Source organism: Protomyctophum bolini (assembly GCF_963924005.1).
Source record: "Protomyctophum bolini genome assembly, chromosome: 16".
Classification (NCBI taxonomy): Eukaryota; Metazoa; Chordata; class Actinopteri; order Myctophiformes; family Myctophidae; genus Protomyctophum; species Protomyctophum bolini.
In genome coordinates this window covers 35,556,440-35,580,530 of record NC_137877.1, presented here as the reverse complement: position 1 = coordinate 35,580,530, position 24,091 = coordinate 35,556,440, and the positions used below count along the sequence as shown (strand labels likewise).

Here is a 24,091-nt window from a genome sequence, read left to right as displayed (position 1 = left end):
TAGTTGCAAACTTGCAATGCACACACCGGTGTTACTTTGACATAACAAAAACAGCAGATCTACAAGCTCAGCTATTTTCGGTGTATGACACCAGCTCACAACTATACTGTAATTGTAAATCCAGCTTTAGGCATGTTGTTCTGATCTGTCAGCAGTGCTGATGGATACTTCTTTCCTCCATATAGGTTCCAGGCTACCATGACGTGATGGAGAGCGATGTGAGTGAGCCGCATATGACAGAGGCTGAAATGACATGCATGTTCAACCAGATCATAGAGGATAAGCATGGAGAGTACAACCCCAACAACCAACGCCACTACAACCACAGATTGAGCCTTGCCATGGCTCCACCACGTACTGGTAAATAAATATGTGTCCATGAGAACTATCGTCACACATGTACAAACACAAGCACTCACACGTCACTCATGAAAACTCACGCCGTTTTATTTTCGTCTTTTGATAGATTTAAGACGAACTAGAACTATTTTGGTTGGAGAGTGAAGCGGTTCTGCGGTGTGCCCCACTCTCGTTTGTAAACGAGTCGCCACGCTGTTTGAGATGCACCCAGCTGCAGCCTCGCAGACATTTCTCCTAAAGTGTCTCCCTCAAACACGTCCATTGTGCATGGTTTTTAGCGACAAGCGATCAAATATGTTTGTTTACATCCAACGGCATTCCAATAATACACTTCAGGAGTGGGTGTACAGATTTGGACCAATCAGATCGTTTTGTAGGCATACCGGATCTTCTTTCCACCCAAACTAGTCAAAACAAGACAACGTTGAAATGTATTATTAAAAATGAAACCGCATGAGTTTTCCTGATGTCATAAACGGTCAGAATCAGCTTTTGCTGTGTTCGCTTACGTGCTACAGCAAATATATTTATTGACACTGCTTAACCATTTTGACCAGCATTGAAAGTGTGACCCGTCGCTAACGTGCTATTGGCCAAGAACGGGCTCAGTGATGCGTTGTCTATCTATCTCATGGAATACACCTGTAAAACTGTGATGTAACAAGTTAATTGGTTCTGATTCTGTCTCTATACACAGACGATATAATGCTAGTGTACTCGGACAAACCATATATGAGGACTCGCTCGCTCTCTCGGCTCAGTCAGTCCTCGTATGGCAGTGGTAGTGCCGGGGGTCATCGCCACAGCAGCTACCTGCCGGGCCCAGATGAATTTGAGATGGACGAGGACGAGTATCTTCGCTACCCGCTTTATCAGAACCACTCTCGCCTGCAGAGCCACGAGAGTCTGAACTCACAGGCCCTGCAACCACCAGAGGTAGAGTACTTATAATACCGTACTCACATACCTTTATGCACGCACGCACACATGCACGCACACACACACACACACACACACACACACACACACACGCACACACACACGTACACACACTGTGTAGTCGCTATGGGTTACCTTACTGAGTACAGTGCTGGCAGTTCAGAGATCTCATACACACATTGCATCAGTTTCTATTCATGTATTTTCATTATCATACATCTCTGGAAACCCACTGATGAAACATGATCTGTGTTGTGTACCATCACTTTAGTTCATCACTTCATTCATTACATGAATTACACGTAATTGCATGTACTGTAATTACACTTGCTGACCCTCCAGGAGTTATTTTTTCATTTCTTAACGTCATCCCAGTGACGTACATAATGTGTGGAATGCGCAGTGGTGTGATTTCCGCAGTTTGGCTAAATCTTCAAAAAAATTATTTTGGATAACGTTAGATTTAAATCAAACACACCCTTTGTACAGTACTTCCTCAAGATTAGACCTAATAGGAGAGAATTAGGAACACAGGAAGTGATTTAGCCAGATGATTTTCGCCTGTCATGGTATAAAAGCCCTGATATTATCGCACCCAGCTGGCTCCCGGCTGACTGCCACCTTTCAATATTGAGTGCTGTGCTAAATTTGTCACAGACCAGCTGCGTGATAGGGGTAAAGCGGACAGTGGTGGATAAAGTACTCAACCACAGTACTTAGTACTAACTATAGTATACACCTAGTCATATATTACTCACTACAAGTGAAAGTTGTGCTTGAGTACTGGAGTAGCCTACATACTAAAGTCTTAAGTATTCCAAAGAATAAATTACAAAGTAGATTTTGCTTTTAATATCATTGCATTACTGTACTGACATATTTCATATTCAGGTATCCATAAATGTAACACCGCTGGCTGGCTGCAGTTATAGTTATAGTGCTCAGTGTGAATGCTCAACAGTGCCACTTTAGGTCACCTAGCGGTATTGCAGCTGTTCGTACTCCAAACAGACAGACATACTCATACACACGCGGCCAGTCATTGGAGTGGTGGTTAGGCAGACCTCAAAGATACTGTCTGTCCACCACTTGTATATAGACAGACCAGACAGATATGCCTTGTCTGACATCGAGGATAGCTGTGACACAAGGGAATGTTCTCTGCGAGGCTGCTTGCTTGTGGACTTCTGTCTCATTAGCGAGCAGGTGTGAAATCTGAGCGATTGTGTTGTCTCTGTGAAAGCAAGGAAACAATATTGTGTCCCGTCAAATCTAATATCCACTGTATTATGAGGCATTTTAGACAGGAGGCAGGAGCATCTATTTTGTATGCACACTTAAGAAAAAGAAACATGTTGAATATGAAAGGCAAAACCCCCAGAATAATAAGTATTTTCTTGCTTCTTGTAAACAATATAATCTGATACCAGGAAGCTGTTATGACTTGGCCAGGTTCATTTTCCACAGGAAACTCTCAATTATTGTGAAATTGCGTTCAGCTGTGAGCTCAGAGCCTCCACATACGGATTAATGCTTTTTATAGTGGAGGACAGCATGAAAATCAAGTGGAAAATAAATTGCAGAACATTTGTATTTGACAGAAATATCTGACTGTTGATCAGCTCATCATTATGGATGAAAGATACCAGCGTGGGATCTGATAAACTCACACCACAGCTTGGCAAAATATTTATTTCTGGGCTATCATACTTACTGCCTGTATGTTATTTGTGTGTGTGTGTGTGTGTGTGTGTGTGTGTGTGTGTGTGTGTGTGTGTGTGTGTGTGTGTGTGTGTGTGTGTGTGTGTGTGTGTGTGTGTGTGTGTGTTTTATTTAAATATATATATATATATACCGTATATATATATGAAAATCTCCAGATTAGCGAACTGAACAGACGTATGTCAGCTATTGAGACACTGTTGAACCGTTTGGAACAGAAGGTCACCTCTCCATTTAAACAGGTATGTCATTGTCACCCAACGCATCCTCAAAAATATCACCATCCAAATGTCATTTGGATGATGTTTGAAGGTACACTGTTTTTAACAGCCGTTCTCTAGACTATAGGACAACACGGGCTCGACACTGGATTGACGCCAGGCGATCCTCCAGCGTTTTAGTCAATGGAACGGGCATGAACCGTGGACTTAGCTCACGTCGTTATAGCCCTAGAAGGCTCTTGTTGTTTCATACAGTTTGTACAGTATTTCACATACAGAGCCATAGAACACGCTACTTAATTTCTGTTTGGGTTAAAAATACGTGGCCTAAATGTGATAAATGCTCCGTTTGTACTCACCCATTAAATAATTCCAAAGACGTGGAGTGAAATATGGTCCTCTAGTTTCATATCCATGTGAAAGTTCTGGCACAAAACGTGTATTTAGTCAATTATCTCCCCTTTTTCACGAGATGCACACGGATGTCGGGCCCGGAATGACAGCTGGACAGCTGAAATGTTTGGGTCACACATTTGGCAGGTGCCTTGCAATAGGTGCTGGGTAATTAATCACACCACTTGCCAATTGTGTGACCCAAACTTTTGTGTTTCCCTGGTCAATTGGTGATGACGTCTGTGGTAAACAACAGGAAGTATTGGTAAAATCAGTCCATCGATCATTCCGGACCCCTCGCACCGGAGAGAAAGACGTCTGTGTGCATCTCTTGAAAAAGTGGAGATAATTGACTAAAAATACACGTGAGTACAAACAGAACATTTATCACATTTAGGCCGCCCATAATTCAATTCAACCAGAAACGGGTGGAAGGGATCTATGCCTCTGATACATGAAAATTCACGAAGTTAATTAATTGATCACAGGCATACTAGGTCTAGCGTCGTTACTACTGCTCCAAAAGGGTAAAGGACATGGAAACTCGAGTCTTCACCTCACAGTCTTCACACACCACCGGTGTCCACACTCCCGCGCCTCTGTTCATAGTGACAGCTTCATGTCTGATATGGGCTGGGCTTCCGTGGCATGACCAACCAGTGTCACATAACTGCCGACTTAACTCAGACAGCATACAGTATGTGTGGGGAATGAAATGTTTATTATTATTATTATTGGCGGATCACCACATGCTTCTCTAGGGTTTGTAACCTTTGTAAGTAGCAGGTCACTGGGGGTGTTATTAGATTAATGGGTGCACCATGCACTCCTGAAAAGCCTGGATGACCATATTGACCACTAACCTCAAACTAAACAAAGGGTGCAAAAACAGAGCTCATGGTTGTGGCTCCCAAGGCACTGTTCAAGAAGGTTGGACATTTTCTACTTCATGTTGATGGCAGCTCCATATCTCCATCTCTGGAAGTGCACAACCTGGGCATCATTCTGGACTCAAGCCTCTCCTACCAGTCCATAACAAAATTCCGCCCCTCACTCTTAGAGTCCGTGGCTGAGTCCCTCATTATCGCCTTTATTACCTTTATTACCTCCCTAGATTACAGCTCCGAAACAAGTATCTGGATAGGCTGAGGCTCCAGTATGTCCAGAATTCTCACCCGCAAGCCTTGGCAGCACATCACCCCCACCTGTAATGTTAAGTTCTGCATCTTTAACAAACTCCTCCTTCTCACCTACAAATATCAAAAGTACCTCTCAGGCCTCCTCCATAATACTCCGTCACGGAACCTGCGGTTCACAGACTTGGACCTCCTCTCCTGTCTGTCCCCAAAACAAACAAATAACCTTAGGGGACAGAGCCTTCAGTGTGGCAGCCCCCGCCATGCTCCAACACTGGAAAGTCTGCCTTGAAAAGACACCTAAGTTCTCCGGCTTATGGCATATAGTTGTTTGTTGTTTTGTTTGGTTGGTTGTTCATTTTGTAAAGCGTCCTTGGGTTCTATAGCGCTATATAAATTCAAGCTATTATTATTATTATTAGTAGTAGTAGTAGTAGTAGTAGTAGTAGTAGTAGTAGTAGTAGTAGTACTATACAGTACCGGCTGGGTGGAGTTTGCACTCGATCTAATAGTTAACTGACATTTAACCTGTGTGAAGTTGTCTTAATTCTTCTACTTCATTTTTGGATTTGCTTTCATCTAAACTGTTCCTTCAGCTAACCCAATTTTCATGTTACCCAAAAGTTGTTTCCACTTTAAGAATCTGGTCTCAATTCACACTTTCTTTTGGATCCCAGCGATTGTGTAAGAAGTATAAGCACAGCCCCATTATGTCCATTTATGTCTCCGCCAAACCACTGATATAGTAATTTCTAATGAAAGAGCTCTAGGTCAGGCCTTGTCAGGCTAATGGACATTTATATTGGCAATGTCTTTTGTAGTTTCAATGAAATGGAACCTTCCCAAATCTCTGTTACTTCTGGGTCCATTAACTTTGTTAAACACACCAATAACTCCTTCCACAATATTCCTCCAAACTCAGTAATTGACACAATCTTGGACATGAATCGGGAAGGCAAAATTACAAAAAGTACACCATGATTGACCATGTCACAGAAGCCAGTACTGATTTAAAAAGATCATAAATAATTCACAAGGACAGTATAGTTTTACCATAATTATTAGCATATAGATTACTGTAAGTTGCCAGAGGGAACATTTGACTCTGTCTGGGGCACTATGATTCAATTGAATTAAAGACATGTAGGACAAATGAAACTCTCACCATTGATGCACACTCTTTCCGTACATGTCTTTCTTTTATTGTCTCCACCAGGCCGAAGGCATGGGGAGAGAGTATGTTTTGCACTCCGTCCGTCCTCCGGCACCGTTAACCCGGCCGATGCCAAATTTTGCACACACACACTCCCTGGATGCCAACGAAGAACCTCTGCCCCAAAATGTCCAGAACGGCCTGTTATAGCGCCACCAGGAGGCCACTTTGTGCAAAACAAGTTTTTGGACAGTATTATATACAGATTTTGTCCAAACATCACGCAAATTGGTACACAGTCTCTCTAGAGCCATTCGACGAAACGGGTCTTTCAGATTCCTCAGACTCCTTCCTGATTGGCTAAGATTGGCTTCCAAAGTTCGCAGGAGTGCTCAGTTTCAAACAAAATGCTGCAAATCATGAACACATCGTATGATTTCCGTGAAATTGTGCACATTCCCACTAGGCCGAGGAAGAAAAGGCCACATGAGCATTTTCAACTCATGGTGGCGCTATAACTGGCAGAAAAGTGTTTTACCTCTAACTGCACGGATCTGTGGATAACTTTGTATGCCAACTCCCTAGAGGCCAAGGAAAAACCTTTGCCTGGAATTTTTCACATCTGCTCTTTATAGCACCACCACGAGGACGACATATGTAAAACACATTTTCTAATATTGCTCCTTCAGATTGTATCCAAATTTCACGCAAATCGGTACACATGCTCTCCATAGTCATGTGATCAAGACAGGTTTGTTTGATTTCTCATAATCCACCCTCATTGGCTACGATTGGCTTCTAAACTTTTCAGGAGTAGCCTGCTTTGTACCCGTTTTGTACAAATCGCCACAACTACTCAATGCAGCGTCCGATTGTGGTGAAACTGTGCATGCATATTCCCACTAGGCTTTGGAAGAAATGCCACTTGACCGTTTTCAAATCAGCCTCATGGTGGCGCTACAACAGGCCACACACACACACACACACACACACACACACACACACACACACACATTTATATTGCTCCTAAACATTTTGCCAAACATCACACACACACTGTGGAGACCTGTGGCCAGAACGGCACTTTTTCTAGTTTTTTCATTGATTTGACCACTGTTACAAGAACCTGACTGATTCCAGAATTTTGGTTCTGATGCCGTTCCCGAGTTTGGAGAGTACTAGGTTATTGTTATTGTCATTGAACATTTGAACATTTGCACTTTACAGGAAATGTGTCCTCTGCATTTAGCCATCCTAACTACTAGCATTGGGGAAGAGCACCCAAACTTTACCAATTCCCATTATGGCCTCTAGCCTTCTACCCACTCATACCTACAGCTGTTCTCATGTATCTTCATGTACTGTACCTGTTGGAGAAGCTTCTTCAGGGACCTACATTTTTGCCATCATCATATGAAGAGGATTCTGTGGAAACCAAGTTTATTTGGGTTTGAGAGTCAACTGTTTTAGTTGGCAACGTTTAAAATTGACTCATGTGATTCAAAATGTGTGTGCGTGCGTCTGCATGTGTCAGTAGCTTTATTTTATTAAGATCATAATAAAGTCAATAAAATAAGCTAGCTATAGCCAGTGTAGGCAATTAGGCTACTTATCATAACTATCAATTAAGTTGAAGTCTTCCCATAATTAAGAGAAGGGGGCAGAGAACCAGCAACAACAATAATAACAGAGAGATCTGCAATCCATTTTATCAGCAGAAGATGAGCCCACTAGCCCTCAAAAGCAGAGATTTCAGCTTGATTGGTAATTAGTGACTGTTGGTCACTATTTCATTGACAATATTTCATTGACTCATGTTTTGGCTTGCTTGTGGTGAACTATAATTTATGTCAAGTGTTTCAAGGTTTTTTTTTGTCAAAGTGTGATATGATACATACACAAAACATGTCTGTATGTCTGAGTGTCTTATAACAAGAAAATGTGTCAGTCGAGTTTTTATTTGTATGTATTTATCATGAAGAAAGGGGCTCCATAATTTTTTTTTGATTATTTTTCTTCAGCCCATAACCTCTCCTCTTTATTATTTCACGTGCCACAGAGTGATGAAGTGGATCTGCCAAAGAGCAATGGGGTCGACTTGCCCCTGAACGATGGGTTGAACAATCTCCACATCAATGGGATGAATCTGCCCCAAAGCGATGTGATTCTACCCCAGACCAGTGTGATGGATCTGGAGGTGATGCAGCTGAGACAGAAACTGGATGAACTGACAGGAAACATCAGTGACCACGGCCTCACCTCGGACGAGGATGAACCCAACTCCCCCCGGAAGACTCTACGCTGGAGCAGCCATGAGGGAGACACCAGCCCCACCAGCCCTACCAGATCCCTCTCCAGACCCTCTTCCAGGCCAGGCATCTTGGCCTCCTCACCACTGGGAGATGTGCTGGAGAAACCTGAAAACCAGATGGTACAGGTTTGTCTTTTTCCATCAAAAAGTAAAGCAAAGCAAAGTCAACTAACTCAACCAGATCAAATTCACAATATATGAATATAATATAATATGCAGAATGACACATTCAATTATGATGATAAAATGTTGATGTAACAACATTAACTATATAGTCCTGAATAGAGCTCAGCACACATACGTACTGTACTTAAATATTTAATGTATTTGCTTACTTGCCAGCGAGTTTCTCTCCGCCCCACTGCACCTACTGTAACACAGCGAAAGAAAAAAAAAGCTTCCCCTGGCTCACCAAAGCCTTATTTCTGCCACTTCAGTTTGAACCCAGCTCAAGCAAAGCGCCAAGTAATAAATCACATTGCTTAGCCTTATTTTTTATGCTCCCTTTTTGACCGTTTTTTGAATTCCAGATTTCTTGAGATGGAGAACAGGCTAGAAATGTATTTTTCCCTGCTCACCTGAACAGTCCATCCATGAGGGCTTGAATACAACCTGGTGTCTACTATCAGGACATTACACAGTTTGATTTCTATTTGAAGGTTTTGACCTAAGTTAAAATAATTATTGTATATTAAATTTCAATGTTGTGAAAAGGAGATTTAATTTTAATTATACAATGAACAAGCCATTGTTCATATACTGTAAACTTAATTTGAACCACTGAAACTCTATTAAAATAAATAGCAGATATAGTGATTAGAATTGACTGCATAATTGTCAATACTGATAAGTCAAACTGATGTGATTCTATTCACATAGTGAAATGTGCTGATTCCTGTTTCCTCTATGAACTTTGAACTTCAGTCCATCAGTAAAGTGCCTTGTTGGAGCTCTGTTAAATGGCTGCCCTGGAAAGCATTAAGCATCTCCTTAGATGAGGCTGCTATTGTAGTCTCCAACACCAACAGAGCTGATTGTTTAGGATATTAACAAGATATTGGTACTAGCAAGACTTTTGCGCAACTACAGTCGACAACTCATTTTCTAACAATATTCTTTGGTCCAGTTTGGCTCTGAATTGGAAATATCCTTCTATTATTGAATTTGTCTCAGCCCAGATAAAACTTCTGTCATAGGTCAACTATTCAACGAGCCCGAATGGAAAATGGCGCGCCCCAGAGGAGGGACCCCAGAAAAGCATCCGCCGGGGCTCCACAGCCCTACTGTGTGATTTGGAGAGCAAGATACTGCAAGCAACTGCCAGCGTCCAGAACACAAAGAGTGAGGTAATTATGACCTTCCCCTTGATCAATGTTTCCCAAAATTGACCTTGGTAGGGGGGTGGGGGCAAAGATCACAGGAGAGTGTGAGGCCTTGTCTGTTTGAACATAATAACATTTCAGATAAGAGAAAATCATACAATAGGCTACATACATAATCTATTATCCTGTAAGTTGTAACTACTGTAGCACTCTCGCTGTAGCTAACTCTCAAAGAATATCATTGTGAAGAATAATACAACTGCGATTTAGCTATTTTTAACCTGGCACCTCTAGTTTGATTTTTTTTACTTTTCAAACTTTTTCAAAAGGAAACAAGCACATCATGATACGATGTGAGCTTGTAGATTGACAATATTTGCAACTCATTAGAGAAGTAGAGTTAGAGAGGTTACGGTAGTTAGAAAAGTAGGGCTTAAGTGGTTAAAAACAAGCATGTTGGTATGCACTGCATACCAGCTTTCAAATATTGGTGAGATATTTTCAATAGTTGCTCCACTGATTAGAAATTGATATTCGAAAATATTCTACTCATTGACTGAAACCGGTCTCAAAGTAATTGTTTTATCACATTACACAATCGCTTATCTCTCAAGACAGATTTTGTCAATGTGTTGCCAAATTGCACAATCACAAAAAAAGCATATTCTGACAATATGTAATATATTTCTTTTAAAATATTTATGTTGATTTTACAATTTGAAATTGAACAATGATTCGGACTGGATCTTCAAATAATAAAATCAACAGGAATATGACCCTTTACAATTTTTAATGCCATGTTTATGATTTTATAATAATATCTTGCTTGGCCTGGGACACTTGGAATGGCATGGCATACATACAGTATATAAATATAGCATAACCAAAGCAATGCAGGTTGTTAACATCAATGTTTGACTTAAATGCTTTTTAGAGAGTTAGAAAATAAATAAATACAAGTTTTCTCTCCTCCAAGGTATCTTATATACAAAATCGGATCACAGCCCTGAATGCAGCAGGGATGTCATCACCTAAAGGAAGAAAGGTGAGGTCCATTTAGTTGAATGACACTCACAAACTGTAGCATCGTCAAACCATTCAACTTCATGTATTTGATCTCTATCTCCATATCTGACATACGTTGGAGCAGGTGCATTTGGCGTGCAGTGCCAGTAAACCGCTGAATTTGACAATTTCTAGAGGCCAAGTGGCATTTATTTTGTTTGATATTTTGTATTATATCAACTGCATTTATTTACTCCTATGGTCATTTGACATTCTCTGCTCTTGGTGGTCAGTTTGAGGTGCAGTTTGTACCATTTGTTGATCATCAGATCTTTGTTGTCAATTATTGTGAAACATGGCAGCAACCTTCTCATTCTCTTCTTTGTATTCTTTTCTCCTTGTTTCTAGTCTGCTATTCCGGTCCAAGCATGGAGGCTCTCCCAAGACTTTCCCACAAGTAAGAACAATCTGCTGCCTTTGAGCAATCCCCCCTGGGGGGCTCCTGACTGCTGGAATCAAACATCTTAACCTTGTTACACATAGAGAACACAATGCTGTCATCTCTGGCCTTACTTATGTCAAACAACGAGTGCCGTGCTGGATCGTGTTACCGTTCCTATTTTCTCATTGGGATAGCAGCCATGCCTAAGGTTGCATACTAGGGGACCAACAAATGCTGGCCGATAATATGTTTATCATATAACAATAGCCAAATTTATTCCCCAAGACAATGAAAGATTTGTGTGACACTTTAGATTTACAATACTGTCAACGAGTGTGTGCACGGTGTGGAGGGAGTTAGCTGAAAACATAGCTAGCCTCACACCTAATCTGATGGAGCATGAATGTACTGTACTTTGTGGCTATCGCATATTACTTCCAGGTCAGGTGGACAACTTTGTGAGGAACTCTCTCTATAGGGGCTCCCTGACCCAGAGGAATCCAGTCGCCAAGCCCAAAAAACAGAAAAGCTGTGCGGTATGACCTCTATATGACCTCCCCATCCTGTGGTGGTGGGTGCTGGGGAAATTAATGGTGTAGTTGGTCTGGTGGTGGGCTCCTGGTTTGTAGTCACGGGGGTTTGGGGCTGTTCTTGTATTTATGAACTCTTCAATATTTCAAGGAAACTCCAATGTGGCCAGAATCAGTACGCTGTGTGGTTCTATAGGACATCACAACCAGCACACTGTGTGGTTCTCTTGCACATCAGAACCAGCACACTGTGTGGTAAGGTTCTCTTGCACATCAGAACCAGCCCACTGTGTGGTAAGGTTCTCTTGCATATCAGAACCAGCAGTGCACACTGTGACCCACTTTCCACCGGTTGGTTCCCAATGGGAACCAGTTCAGCTCCAAAGTTGGTGGGAAAAACTAGACCTATATTAAATTGTTTATAGGATCAATACAAGTAAATTGATACATGATAACCCTTCCACAGTAGTAGCTTTTTCATATTTTCGATTATTTTGCATATTGTCCTACATAATGCCTCATTTGCATATTTAAAAATGTAAACTTTGTAATACAATAAATCATTTTTTTCGTGTAAGTACTCAATTGGGGAAGTTTCATGGTGATAACAATTTAATATAGGTATGGTTTTGCACACTCAATTCATAATTAACGTTCCAATTTTGGAGCTCTGGCTCATGGACTAAGAAGTTGTAAGAATCAAAAAGGACTGAACCGGTTCCCATTGGGAACCAACCGGTGGAAAAGGGGCCTGTGTGGACCGTTCTTGCATAGCTCAAGCAGAGTTAGCTCCCAATCTAAAGATGTCCCTCCTGGGCCTGGCTCATTTAGACATTATTGGAATAGGGTATTCAAGGTTAGTGAGATACCAGATGCCCTGGGCTGCCATGGGTCCTCTAAGATGCCACAGTTAATATGCTCTATTAGTTCATTAATTGTCACCACTATGTTATGGTGCGTGGGTGGGAACACAGAATTCAAAGCAGATCCAATGTTTGCAGGCATTTTGGCTCCATCATCATGAATGATGTGTTTTTTTGTAGTGCCACCATAAATATGACAAGATATTTGGAAGCTGGAAAGAGAACTGACAGAAAAATGAAACATAGGGGAAAGATGAGGAAAGAGAAGAGAATGAGAGAAGAAAACAATTTAAATATAGTTGTTTGGTGATCTTAAACACCCCAATGTGTTTCTTGTTTCAGAGGATTTGAAACACATGTGGTTGCATCACACAGAGCTGTTTCATATAGGAGGGTGTCATTATTGGAATATTATCTTACTGTACCACAGTGTCAAACATGTTACTGTATATTTCACGAGATTATTATGAAAGTCTCTGGAAAGCCATCAAGTAATCATGTTCTCTTCTAGGGATGCTTCATTAGAGGTGACTCAGGTGAGGCCACCTCACATGATAAACTGGATTGATAAACTTGGATTCTGTAATCCAAGTTTTTCCAACCAAGGGGTTGCATACAGAGTACAGACAGTAGGATAATTAGTCACTCTATCCTCTAGGCCGGGCTGTGGATGCCAAACAATGTGTTGGTTATTGAAAGATGAATAATATGCTTCAATTCAGGATTGTTCTACCTTATATACACACTGATGAAATTAAGTTAATTCTGCCCATTTTCTCTTCGACTTCTTATGGACTCATTGATATCTCAACACTAGACAAATTCCTCGTCCTCAGCATGCCATAACTCACATTGATCTGTCACGTCACTTTAACTCTGTTGTTTCCCAATGTGATTCATTCCAGATTCATCCTTGTCATTCTCTGTTCATTCTGCACATGATTTTATTCACCCACTCACTCACTTACTCATTCAATCAATTAACAAACACTTTGTCATTGTCTATATTTTCATTGTCTATTTGCCCATTTATCTGTCTGTCTGTCTATCTGTTTCTCTCTACCTGTCTTATCTGTTTCTCTCTACCTGTCTTTCTGTCTGTCTCTGCAGAAGCCAGTAATGGCACAGCTCCCATGAGAAGGAAGTAGAGCATTATCTAAGAGGCAGCATGTTCTGTGTCAAGAGTCTTACTTTATTAAAGCATAATGGCAGCTTCTGGAACAATAGTAGGCCTATTCTACTGACGCACACTCAGTTTCTTGCCATAGATTGTAATCCAATTCCAAGACAGGAGACTATAGGATTGTCAGTGGCTGTCAACTGGAACGGGACTAACTTAATGTCATGGTCATTAATGTCATTCATAGAAGTGTATATTTGTACATCATTAAATGTTCTGATGAATTGAAAAAGGAGGACCCTAATGTAAACAAGTCTTTGTGCTTTTTCTGGTTCTATTCTCAAGTAACAGTTTTTGTATTGACCTGTACTCTCGTTTGAAGTGTACCCACTACCCATTCTGCATTCTGTAAAATATCATTATTATATTATCATATATTGTGCCATAGGGCCATAACCATATCTCTATGTGAAACTGCTAACATTATGCAATTTACACAGCCTTTATTTTAAGGCAGAGATTAATTCTCTGCTGCAATTCAATATTTTAGTCAATCTTTTGATGTGGATGAATTCACAGATCTTAATAAGTGGGCCTTGCAAATGTTAAAAAGAACGTTTTGTTTTATATATATTTTTAGCATATCCATCTGAAAGAGTGGTTTTCTTCAATATTATCCCACATTGATAATGTATATCTGAAGTATGACTATAAATCATTAGTCATTTCATAATTCTGCATGAAAATTTTTATTAATTTATTCAATATTGTTGTTTTTTCTTTTAGAACCCTCATTTGCAATTAACCACTTGAACTGTGTTTTTAGCCATTAAAATGGCAAGAGTAATTAATAGGAGCCCATCAGCAAGTCCATTTTCCATCACTAAACTGCTTCAAAACACTTTATCTACTGTGTATGGTGCAATTTTAATAATGTCATAATATCACATAACTCATCAAGTCATCATGCTCATTAAATAGTTGCAAACTACATTGTCGTGGTCAGTTTGTCTTTTTTTTATGTACAATTGTGTCACAATATTGTTAAACAGGTATGTATTTAGTAGTTTATAATCTCTCTACCAAATCAAAGCTGAAGAAATTATTGTGGACTATAATTATTATCTATTATCTAACTATGACATCAGCATATACATAGACAATGTCGCCCCTCCTTCCAGAATATAAATAGGTAGAGATGGGTAACTAAACAGTAGTCATAGCAACTCTCACCTCGTCTATCTACATTAGAATACATGCAACTCAGTCTATGTATGACATCAGTGACATCTTTCCAGGGAGGAATTGAACTGTAACTTCCACACCTGTTTATTGAGGCTGACAGTGAAGCACATGCTGAAGTTTGGTTTCTGAAGCATCCTACAGATAGTTCTCTCCTAACAGTAAGTACGGTATATGTTTGGATTTTGTGTCCTATAAAGGCAACAGAAATAATGTAGAGTACAGCATGATAATAGATGCTTCTACATAACATGCTATTCAATTATGCTTTTGACAATAACCGAAGCAGATCCTAGGTTTGGAGAGTTTCAACCTTATCTTCATATAATTGGTCCAAACTAATGTTCAGTAGGCTTCTTTGTCTCTCAGAGAAGGATTGTTGAACACCTGCCTACCTGCAGCTTATTGCAGTAAGGCAGTTCAAATAGAGTCAGCCAAGAAAAGATCATTGAATTGACTTTTAAATTGTCTCAAACTGTATTGCTTTAATACTTTATGTTTCAAGTTTGGAATATCAAATGACGATGGTGTTTCAGGTGGTTCTGTGTGTAACTGACTGCTGATTCTGACAGCTCCTCCCGTTGCATGATGAGGTTGTGTGCATTTCTCTGGGTTTTCCTGATATTCCTGAGTCCAGTGTCATGTAAACCACACAAAGAAGAACACCTCACGCAAGACATAAGACGTAGGTACGACCTTTCATCTCAGACACACGGTTTCACCTGTCCAACCCTTGATGCTGAGTGCCAAGCAGGGTGGCACTGGGTCCCATTTTTCAGAATCTTTGGTATCCAGCCGGGGATCGAAACCCGACCTTCCAGTCTCAGGGCGGACACTCTAACCACAAGGCCAGTGGTTACACCAGCAGTGACAACACACAAATGTGAGTAGGAATTAATTGGGGAGAAAAAGGGGAACAAAGCACACTCAATTAATGCCACTCTGCTGTAACTGAACAATACATAAATGTTCCTCCTGTCTCTCAGATCCAGATGCCTTCTGGTACACTGGACGAGGGATACGACCTGTGGGGCGCTTTGGCCGGCGAGTACCAGAGAGGAAGCAGCATTTGGGTTTCCATACACACAGAGGATGTGCTAGTGACTGGCACTGAAGACTTAAGGTTAAATTAATAATAGTAATAATAACAATAATAACACACTGATGTTACATGCCAGTGGTTCTCAAAATGTGGGCTGTGAGGATATTGTAAGTGGGCCCCCAAATAATTGGCAAAACACTAATGTAATAATATGATTAAGATAAAAAAGTAAAGCAAACAAAAGTCGAAGTAGTTTTTCCTCTAAAAGTGTTTCCATTGTGATGCTGCTATAGGCTAGTTCCATTGATCCAAGCTTTTCAAGCACTCTTGAAATGTTCATCTGGCCCTGATCCAGAAAAGGTTGAGAACCATTGTTATATGCTATTGACATATCTCTTCACCACCATTTCTGTTTTATTTGTATGTTAAGTTGTCAGAGTTTTGTGCATATAGGATCCTTTTAAGTACCGGTAGTCTACCGGTACACTACCGGTAGTGTCTGTCTATTAATGTTCTGTGAAAAGAGTTGTGTGATTGTATTTATACGAGAAGGAAGCAGGAGTATGTGAAATGACCCTTTGCATTGACCAACAGTACATACTGCATCTCTCTAGGTCATCCTCAGACGAGCCCTCCATCGTCGTTTCCAGTCATCCCGATTCTCCATACATCCGGCCAGTTCGTTGGTACTTTGCACTCCTGCATCGCTCTTGAGTACAACTACATTCACGTATGTTAGCGCGGGGCGTCCTCGTGATCGATGCCCGTGTGTTGGTTCCCAGAGCACCAGTTTGCTGGCTGGCAGTTCTTATGCCTTTGGCAGTGTCCTGCTAGTCTCATTCTGCATTGTTCAGATGAATTATTTTTGTGGCACCCTGTTGGCTCGGTTGGTGAATGTACTGATCACGATCATGTCCTGTAACTAAGTAATCACATGTTCAAAATCAAGGACCAGAACCAATGTCTTCTCTGCTGTGCTATCAGATGTTCATACACTGAATATTGTATCTAGCTGATCTCACTCCATTTGAATAATAAATTGCTTTTGATGAGTTGTCACGACAGATTTTAGATTGTCTACAGGTTTCTTTTCATGTGAATGTTGAAACTTATTTGTACATGTGTTTGATGTTTGCAAATACTCTGAGACAGCTTAACTGTTCCTAAGTAAGAACAGTGCACAGATCGCACAAGAGCTTCAGTCTATTCCATCTGCAAACACTGAAAAGGGTTTCGTTATTTGTTTGTAATATATTTCCATGATTTATTTACCCATGATTTCAAACAATCCACCATTTCTCCATTTATCATTGCCTTCCAAGTACACAGTATTATCTCTCTCTCTCTCTCTCTCTCTCTCTCTCATATATATTTTTTTCTGGTCTCCAACCATGAATGTATTCAAACAATCTTCAGAAGCTTCATGGTTCCAATCAACAGTCTAACTAAGCATTGTTTCCATTGAGACAGCTAGGCTCTCTGCTATGCGTGTTTTCAATCAGTAAGTGGAACAGGCTGATGCAGAGTTAACAGCCTGTGTGTGTCCAAAAGACAAAGAGAATGTGCGAGGTAAACATTAGAGGTTTGATGCACAGTGTAGTGGGCCAATTGCAAACATTTACAGAAAGTCTGTGTCATGGTGTACTGTACAACATAATCTAAGCAGAGTGGACTTATGTTGCTGTGGTTTATGGAAGCATAAATACGCCATTACTCTGGGAGATGCTTGTCAGTTTCGTCCACGATTAATCTAAATTCATGGCGTGGTTAAGTCAGGCGCAGTCATTTATTTTCCAACAAAATATCAAACATGCACAGCCCTATAATGGCTGTGATCTTACATACTGTACATTTCATGTATTCCATACAAACAAAAAAACAAACATGCACATGCATTTAGGCTGTGGAATTACGTTAGTATTTAGTGTGTGTGTGTGTGTGTGTGTGTGTGTGTGTGTGTGTGTGTGTGTGTGTGTGTGTGTGTGTGTGTGTGTGTGTGTGTGTGTGTGTGTGTGTGTGTGAGAGAGAGAGAGAGAGATCAGGGTGGAGCATTGAAGCAGCAGGATGAAAAGGGGTTGAAGGTTCGTCTGTTAAGGTCCACCAGTGATGTGTCTTTCCACTCCGTCAGCGCCCCATGCTGTTCACCAATGCTCTGCTTCACTCTGTGGGCTGAGTGAGATGTTCTGGGTTAGAGAGGCAAGCATACAACTCTAATGTGAAATAAACTGTAATGATGTTGCTCTCTGCACTGGTATCTGCCGCCCTCTAGTGGTCAGAACATGACCCTGTTTTAGCTTCTTTTAGTTTCAAAGAATGACTTATTTTCAACTGCAATGGTTACTTAATGGAGAACCTGTTTGACACAAAAGAAACAATGTGCAATAACAAAACATGACAGTATTCTAACTAGATAACATTAAGGTCATGTTTTGTACCTATTACCAGTAGCAGCTCACTGACTTGGTGTCCTCCCAGGGCTGATGTCTCCATGAAAAGCAGACCGTTGTCCACAGCTAATCTCTGTCCCTCCTGTATGGTGACAGTATGATCAGCATTTTACACATTACACATTGTCTTTCACGTGTTAGGGCAATGCTTTGTCTAGCTTTTGGTGTGTGTCCACAAAGTTTGTCCTACACAAACATTATATTCCCATCCCATTGACAATGAATGGACAATTTTATGTCAGTGTCTCAGAAAATGTTACGTCATGATGATGTACGATGATAAGAGCGCCCCTCACTTCACACAGGTGTGATTTAGGCTTACAATAAGAAAAGATTGAAGTTGGGCCGTCAGAGTTAGGATTATAATAGGCCTACTAATACATTTAGAGGTTGGTTCAGGAGTTGGGGTTAGATTTATGACTGATACTGATACAGTCAGTTGTGTACACCAAAAATAGCAGATCTACAAGCTCATAAAGCATTGCAGCATTACATGTTGTGAGCTTTCAGCTGAGTCCACCGTATAACTCAAGCTTTAAAAGGACCCCTAGCTTGATACATTATAATTGCCCTCTATAACTAAAGTTTAAAATATTATTTTATTTATTTAAAAACTGTTATTTTCCCCAATGGGACGATGGCCATCGCAAATTGATGATATCAATGGTGTGGTGTGGACCAGCCCAGCCCTATGGTATGTGCAAATAAAACATATTTAAAATATTGATTTGATACTCAAATTAACCTTAGTAAGTATACCTTGCGGTATTAATCATCCTGTGTGTGTGTGTGTGTGTGTGTGTGTGTGTGTGTGTGTGTGTGTGTGTGTGTGTGTGTGTGTGTGTGTGTGTGTGTGTGCGTGTGCGTGTGCGTGTGTGCGTGTGTTTGTGTTGAAGTACCTCCTTGGCGATTTGTCTCTCGTCATCAAGGTCTTCTTTGTTAGCAACCAGGGCGATCACAGTAGATCCTGGGATATATTGTTTCTGCAGCTCCTTGACCCACAGCTGAGCTCTCATAAACGTGTCCTTAAGCGCACGCACACACACACACACACACACAATGCATATTTATATATTATACGGTATACTTTGCAAGCACACGGCACAGTGTGTGCGTGAGTGCGTGCACATGCACACTGTGATTATGTAAATGTTGTGTGTGTTAACTTTACTCTCTTGGTGATGTCATAGACGACCAGCGCAGCGTGAGCGCCTCTGTAGTACAGTGGGGTGACACTGTGGTACTTCTCCTGTCCCGCTGTGTCCCAGATCTCAAAACGAAGAGTGACATCACCCAGGTAGACCACCTGGGTCAGGTAGGCACCTGGTAGATACATGGTGGAATTCTGCAATGTTCAATAGCTGGGCAGCTGATATTCAAACTGCACAGCTCCCATGATTAGACCAAATCATTATTATATGGATGACACTCAAATAATCTGTATATAGCTCTGTCACCAATTGATTATAATCCCATTAAGAGACGAAACCAGGTGAGACAGCTGATGTTACAGTGAAACCAAGTAAGAGTAAGACATGTGTTAAATTACAGTGAAACCAGACACAACAGTAAACCCTGGCTATACAATAACTTACAGCCAATAGTGGGTGATGTAGTATTCTTGAAGTCATCCTTGCTAATTCTCAGAGCCAGGCTAGATTTCCCAACCCCTGAGCTTCCGAGAAGCACCATCTTCACCCTCAGGGTGCTGAAATCTCTCCTCAGAGTGTCACCGTGGTCCTGGGCCCCTGCTGGAGCCCCTGAAGACCGTTCCCCCATGACAAGTCAAGTCTAAATAGACTCAAGCAAAGCAGCAAACCTCAAAGAACACAGTGAAAGTAAAGCAAAGTCCAAACCTGAATTGTAAATGAGTGAGAAGTGAGAAAACAATATCATTTCCTCATTCACACCCACATGCTGACAACCTATAAAGTGCTCATATAACTGAGAGATCACAGGCACTCCAGACTACAACGGTTGAAACCTGGTCAAACCAACGTTTCAAACACTGCAGTGTCATTGTTCTGGTTCCCATTTACAGTAAGAACAGAACAGAAACAAAAAAAAGTACATAGGCCTATATGTCGAGAATGTTTGCAAACTTTGCACTGATTGAATGTCTTTCACTCCTCCCTATAGCCTAAGATACAACTCTCTTGTTTTGTGACTTGAAGCTGGGTTTATGTTTTTATTATTAAGTCACACGTAAGTGCAAGGAGGACAGCTGTAACACTAGGCAAGGGTTTGTTCTGCTTTGTGGTCACAATGCCAAAGCAGACACACACACACGTGCGCACGCACGCCGCGCACGCACGCCGCGCACGCGCACGCACACACACACACACACACACACACACACACACACACACACACACACACACACACACGCACACGCACACGCACACGCACACGCACACACAGACCATCATGACACAGGTGTACTATACTATAGTAACTATATGGTAACTAGGCCTATATGGTGCAGCATTTCATGCCAATTAGGACTCCCAAATTATTATGTAAATACATAATATTATTATGTAAAAACAGATGTGTGGCCGCGGACACACATCTCACACAATGCGTCAAATCACAATTAATGCATGTGAGCTTGTCGATTGGCTCTTTTCAAATAGCTGATATAAAATAGGATTAAGCAGTCAAGCTATTTTCATGCTGTAATAATTTTGCAGTCCCCGATTTTGGGGTCCCGGAGATAGAATTGTCATTAAATGGGGGTTTGTAGCCTTAGCCTAATGCATGACAAACTTGGGGTCCTTGAAATTAAAATGGTTGAAAATCACTGCCAGAGCAGTAAAAATATTTTAAACTGGGGGTCTGTGGCCGACTGTGACTAATATGTGTGTTGGGGGTCCTTGACATGAAAAGGTTTGAGAACCACTGTCTGTACGCCTAGACGCACTGCACTATACAACCACAGGGAGGAGACATTGTACTGTATGTTATCCAATTCCATGATACGTGCCGGCTACTGCTGATTTATTGTCATAATCAAAATGTTATATTTGGCGTATGGCCCATAATGAGCGTATGCTGATTAATGTATAGAAAATCATCCCCATGACAATGTATATATTTTTGGACATCATTATTTTAGGGGCAATGATGGTGTTCATTATTTTCTGAACTCAATTAATGCAATGCAACAGTTAAAAATATAAACGCATTTGAAACATTTTCATTATGCTGAAAAGGAGAAAGTTAAGCTTCTCGAACTATTCTAAAAATGAACACTTCTAAAACAAACACGCGTGGGCGCGTAGTTCATCTATTCTAATTATAAAGGGCTGTCGTTTTTGATACTTTCTCTATGTAGCTTTAAGACGTGAATGATAAGATCTGTTTTTAGAGCCCCTGGTCATCATTATAAATATAGACAGACTCAACCCCTGAACGTGAATGGAGCCCCACATTTGAGACTATGGCCTACGGTAATTTTTGTGCCATTTGATAAGTTGTGGGAACTTTTTAATCACGTTGTTGTACAGCCAACAGTGCACACTAGTAGTGTACAACATAGTCTAATTGTCTTTTTTAATGATTTGTATGCAGTGTGTACTTTAGTAACTCTCAGAGTGTAATTTGTTTTAAATATCACTGCCATCTCCTTGAAACTGCGTGTGTGTGGGGAAAACAGACTAAACCGTCTTTTCTTTATGGACAATTTTTTACGATTAAAATAAATTGTGTAACACGGTGGATGTTTATGTGTAAACTATGTTGCAATAACACTGTTACATTCAAAATCATTACGTTCGGTAACATTTAGAGCGAGGCAAAAGATTACCCTATGAGCTCAATAGTGGAGCTCCTGGTCCCAAACTTCTCTCTGCCAGTTGTTTTGTCCGTCCGTTGTGCGTTTATCAGGTGGAGAGAGTTGCAACTTGCACGCAACTTCAACGCGATATTAGGGGATATTTTGATTTAAATAGGCTATGAAATGTATTCCGCCGTTTAAGCGTGACAGGGAGGTAATGTAACGTCCTACTGTTAGATTTGTGGATTTGTCAGAGCGCACAAGGACGCACATGTTACATTCTACATTGCCACTTATTGCTGCGGGCGGCTTAGAATAAAATAAGTTGGGACAAAAGTCGGAGTTGCGCGTCGATACTAGAAACCACACACAAGAGGACGTGTGAAGAAGACGGATGTAAGTTTATCTACAGTGACCATCACCCTCGTGTTGTAACTTGTAAAACACCTTTGTCATGTTGTCAACAATCCACGCGCTTCTCTAGAACCGTTTCTGGAGTGTTGGATTTGTACTGCTCGGTCGGAGTGTGACAGTGACTTTAGTTTTAGAAATCATGGGAACTCAGGGCACAGGACGGAAGAGAGGCAGCACCAAGGAGAGATCTACGGCCGAGGATGATGCCTTGAGCCTCATCGCAAGAGAGGTAACATTAACTCATTATTTCTCTTGTCTAGTCTGTCTGTCTGACTAACTGACTGTCCGGAAGAGTCCATGATGACCACTTCATTGTCTACCCCCCCCCCCCCCGCGCACACACACACACACACACACACACACACACACACACACACAATAACGCCCCCCTTATGAGGTACAGTCTACAGATGACGTGTAGGGGAATTAAATATACCCTACCAGCCAAGATGTGACCCCAAAACCTACATACACCCATCATCTTCTTAACCATGATCATTTAAGACATTCCTTTGCTTGATTATCAAAGCCTAGTTGCACAGAGACTGTGCCCAGTGCATACACCTTATGTGTGCACTGGCATAACCATTAACCACCAGGCCATGGCCCAGTTGAATACAGGCCAAAGCATCTACCATTCTACCCTGTACCACCTTCCCAAAATAATCTCTGTCAAACCATGGTGTACTTGTACTACTTTGACAGAGTGTGGGTGTATTAACTGCCATTATTCGTGCCTCCTGGCTAAACATTTCAGCAGAATTCATAGTAATTCTCTTCTTGTGCAAACTTGCAAAGATGTTTTACTTGCCTAACAATGGGGGGGCTGTAGTTTGCAGGAGGGACATTAACTGACTCACAGGTGTTTGCTTCCAACAGGTGGTGAAGTTGTGTTTTGACTGGCTCACACTCCTTCAAGGGAGACCCTGCACCCACCCTAATCTCTTTCTTTATGTTGGTTGTGCCTCCTCACAGCGTCCAATTCCTGTAATTAACCGTTGTGATGAGACACTTGCAGCATAAATAGCTGTTTTGCATTCAGAACAATGTCTTGTGTGTGTAGAGAGCCGTTGAGTTTCTCAATCGTGGGTCAGGGGCTGAAATTGTGCCAAGAGATGTCCTAACTCCTAACCAGGTTGTGAAGAAGCTAGGAAGTCCGCACACCGTTCTTAAGCTCCAGTAGTTTATTAGGAAATGGTCAGTGAAAATGACAGTGTTTTCAGTCATGCTCGTTTATTAGAGCCTGACTCATCCTCTTTGTGAGGTGTCTGATATGAATAATTTTCTTTCTAAATGTGATATTGATATTACTGGAAAATGTTTACATCTGTGCTCACAAAGTGATTCTGTGAATTAGTTAAGTTATTCATCTTGGGTTTTTAGAAATTCTGAATTTAATATTTTAGAAAACAGAATGGGGAAATAGTCTGGAAACTTAATTATTTTCCTATAATCTCTTATCTTTTTCCATTGTGTCCATTATGTCCATCCAAACCAAGAAATCACTCACATGATTGATGTATATATCTAGTGGATTTAATCAGCTAATTGTCATGACATCTTGAATAATGACCATCAGATATGAATGATGGCCACTCATTTAACCCAACATGAAGTCCTGCTTACATTACAGTATGTTTTATGGAGGCAT

At 41.0% G+C, this 24,091-nt stretch overlaps 3 protein-coding genes across 19 annotated transcripts in view; 2 read left to right on the top strand and 1 right to left on the bottom strand.

The window, feature by feature from the left end:
* Positions 1-14,376, top strand: part of mlphb (melanophilin b) — a 45,475-nt gene extending 31,099 nt beyond the window's left edge. The window contains exons 7-15 of one of the 3 annotated variants that reach the window (XM_080785158.1): positions 186-360; positions 1,058-1,296; positions 3,180-3,263; positions 7,984-8,355; positions 9,432-9,581; positions 10,534-10,602; positions 10,971-11,019; positions 11,446-11,540; positions 13,508-14,376. In XM_080785158.1, coding sequence (XP_080641284.1) covers positions 186-360; positions 1,058-1,296; positions 3,180-3,263; positions 7,984-8,355; positions 9,432-9,581; positions 10,534-10,602; positions 10,971-11,019; positions 11,446-11,540; positions 13,508-13,534 — 1,260 coding nt within the window. In that variant the 3' untranslated portion in view covers positions 13,535-14,376. Of the gene's footprint in view, positions 1-185; positions 361-1,057; positions 1,297-3,179; positions 3,264-7,983; positions 8,362-9,431; positions 9,582-10,533; positions 10,603-10,970; positions 11,020-11,445; positions 11,541-13,507 lie in introns of all 3 variants that reach the window. The other 2 variants (XM_080785157.1, XM_080785159.1) reach the window with 2 other exon arrangements.
* Positions 14,377-17,786: 3,410 nt separating this feature from the next.
* On the bottom strand, positions 17,787-20,032 carry LOC308330483 (ras-related protein Rab-17-like). 2 transcript variants are annotated; one of them, XM_080785354.1, is made up of 5 exons: positions 19,844-20,032; positions 19,420-19,571; positions 19,148-19,273; positions 18,237-18,330; positions 17,787-17,970 (listed from the first exon to the last, which is right to left on the bottom strand). In XM_080785354.1, the coding sequence occupies exons 1-5, from the start codon at positions 20,025-20,027 to the stop codon at positions 17,840-17,842; spliced, it is 687 nt and encodes a 228-aa protein (XP_080641480.1). In that variant the 5' UTR covers positions 20,028-20,032; the 3' UTR covers positions 17,787-17,839. The 2 variants fall into 2 exon arrangements, with proteins under 2 accessions (XP_080641480.1, XP_080641481.1); XM_080785355.1 differs by having other exon boundaries at positions 17,864-17,970; positions 18,244-18,330.
* A 2,088-nt stretch (positions 20,033-22,120) lies between these two features.
* Positions 22,121-24,091, top strand: part of lrrfip1a (leucine rich repeat (in FLII) interacting protein 1a) — a 54,775-nt gene continuing 52,804 nt past the window's right edge. For all 14 annotated transcript variants that reach the window (XM_080786526.1, XM_080786525.1, XM_080786524.1 and 11 more), the window contains exon 1: positions 22,121-22,669. In XM_080786526.1, the coding sequence (XP_080642652.1) occupies positions 22,580-22,669 (90 nt within the window). In that variant the 5' untranslated portion in view covers positions 22,121-22,579. The remainder of the gene's footprint in view (positions 22,670-24,091) is intronic.

Coding starts and splice junctions, on each gene's coding strand:
- LOC308330483 (XM_080785354.1), bottom strand. CDS start 20,027: ATGGGGGAACGGTCTTCAGGGGCTCCAGCAGGGGCCCAGGACCACGGT. Junction 19,572..19,843: donor TACATCACCCACTATTGGCT/GTAAGTTATTGT, acceptor TGTATCTACCAG/GTGCCTACCTGACCCAGGTG. Junction 19,274..19,419: donor TCTATGACATCACCAAGAGA/GTAAAGTTAACA, acceptor CGTGCGCTTAAG/GACACGTTTATGAGAGCTCA.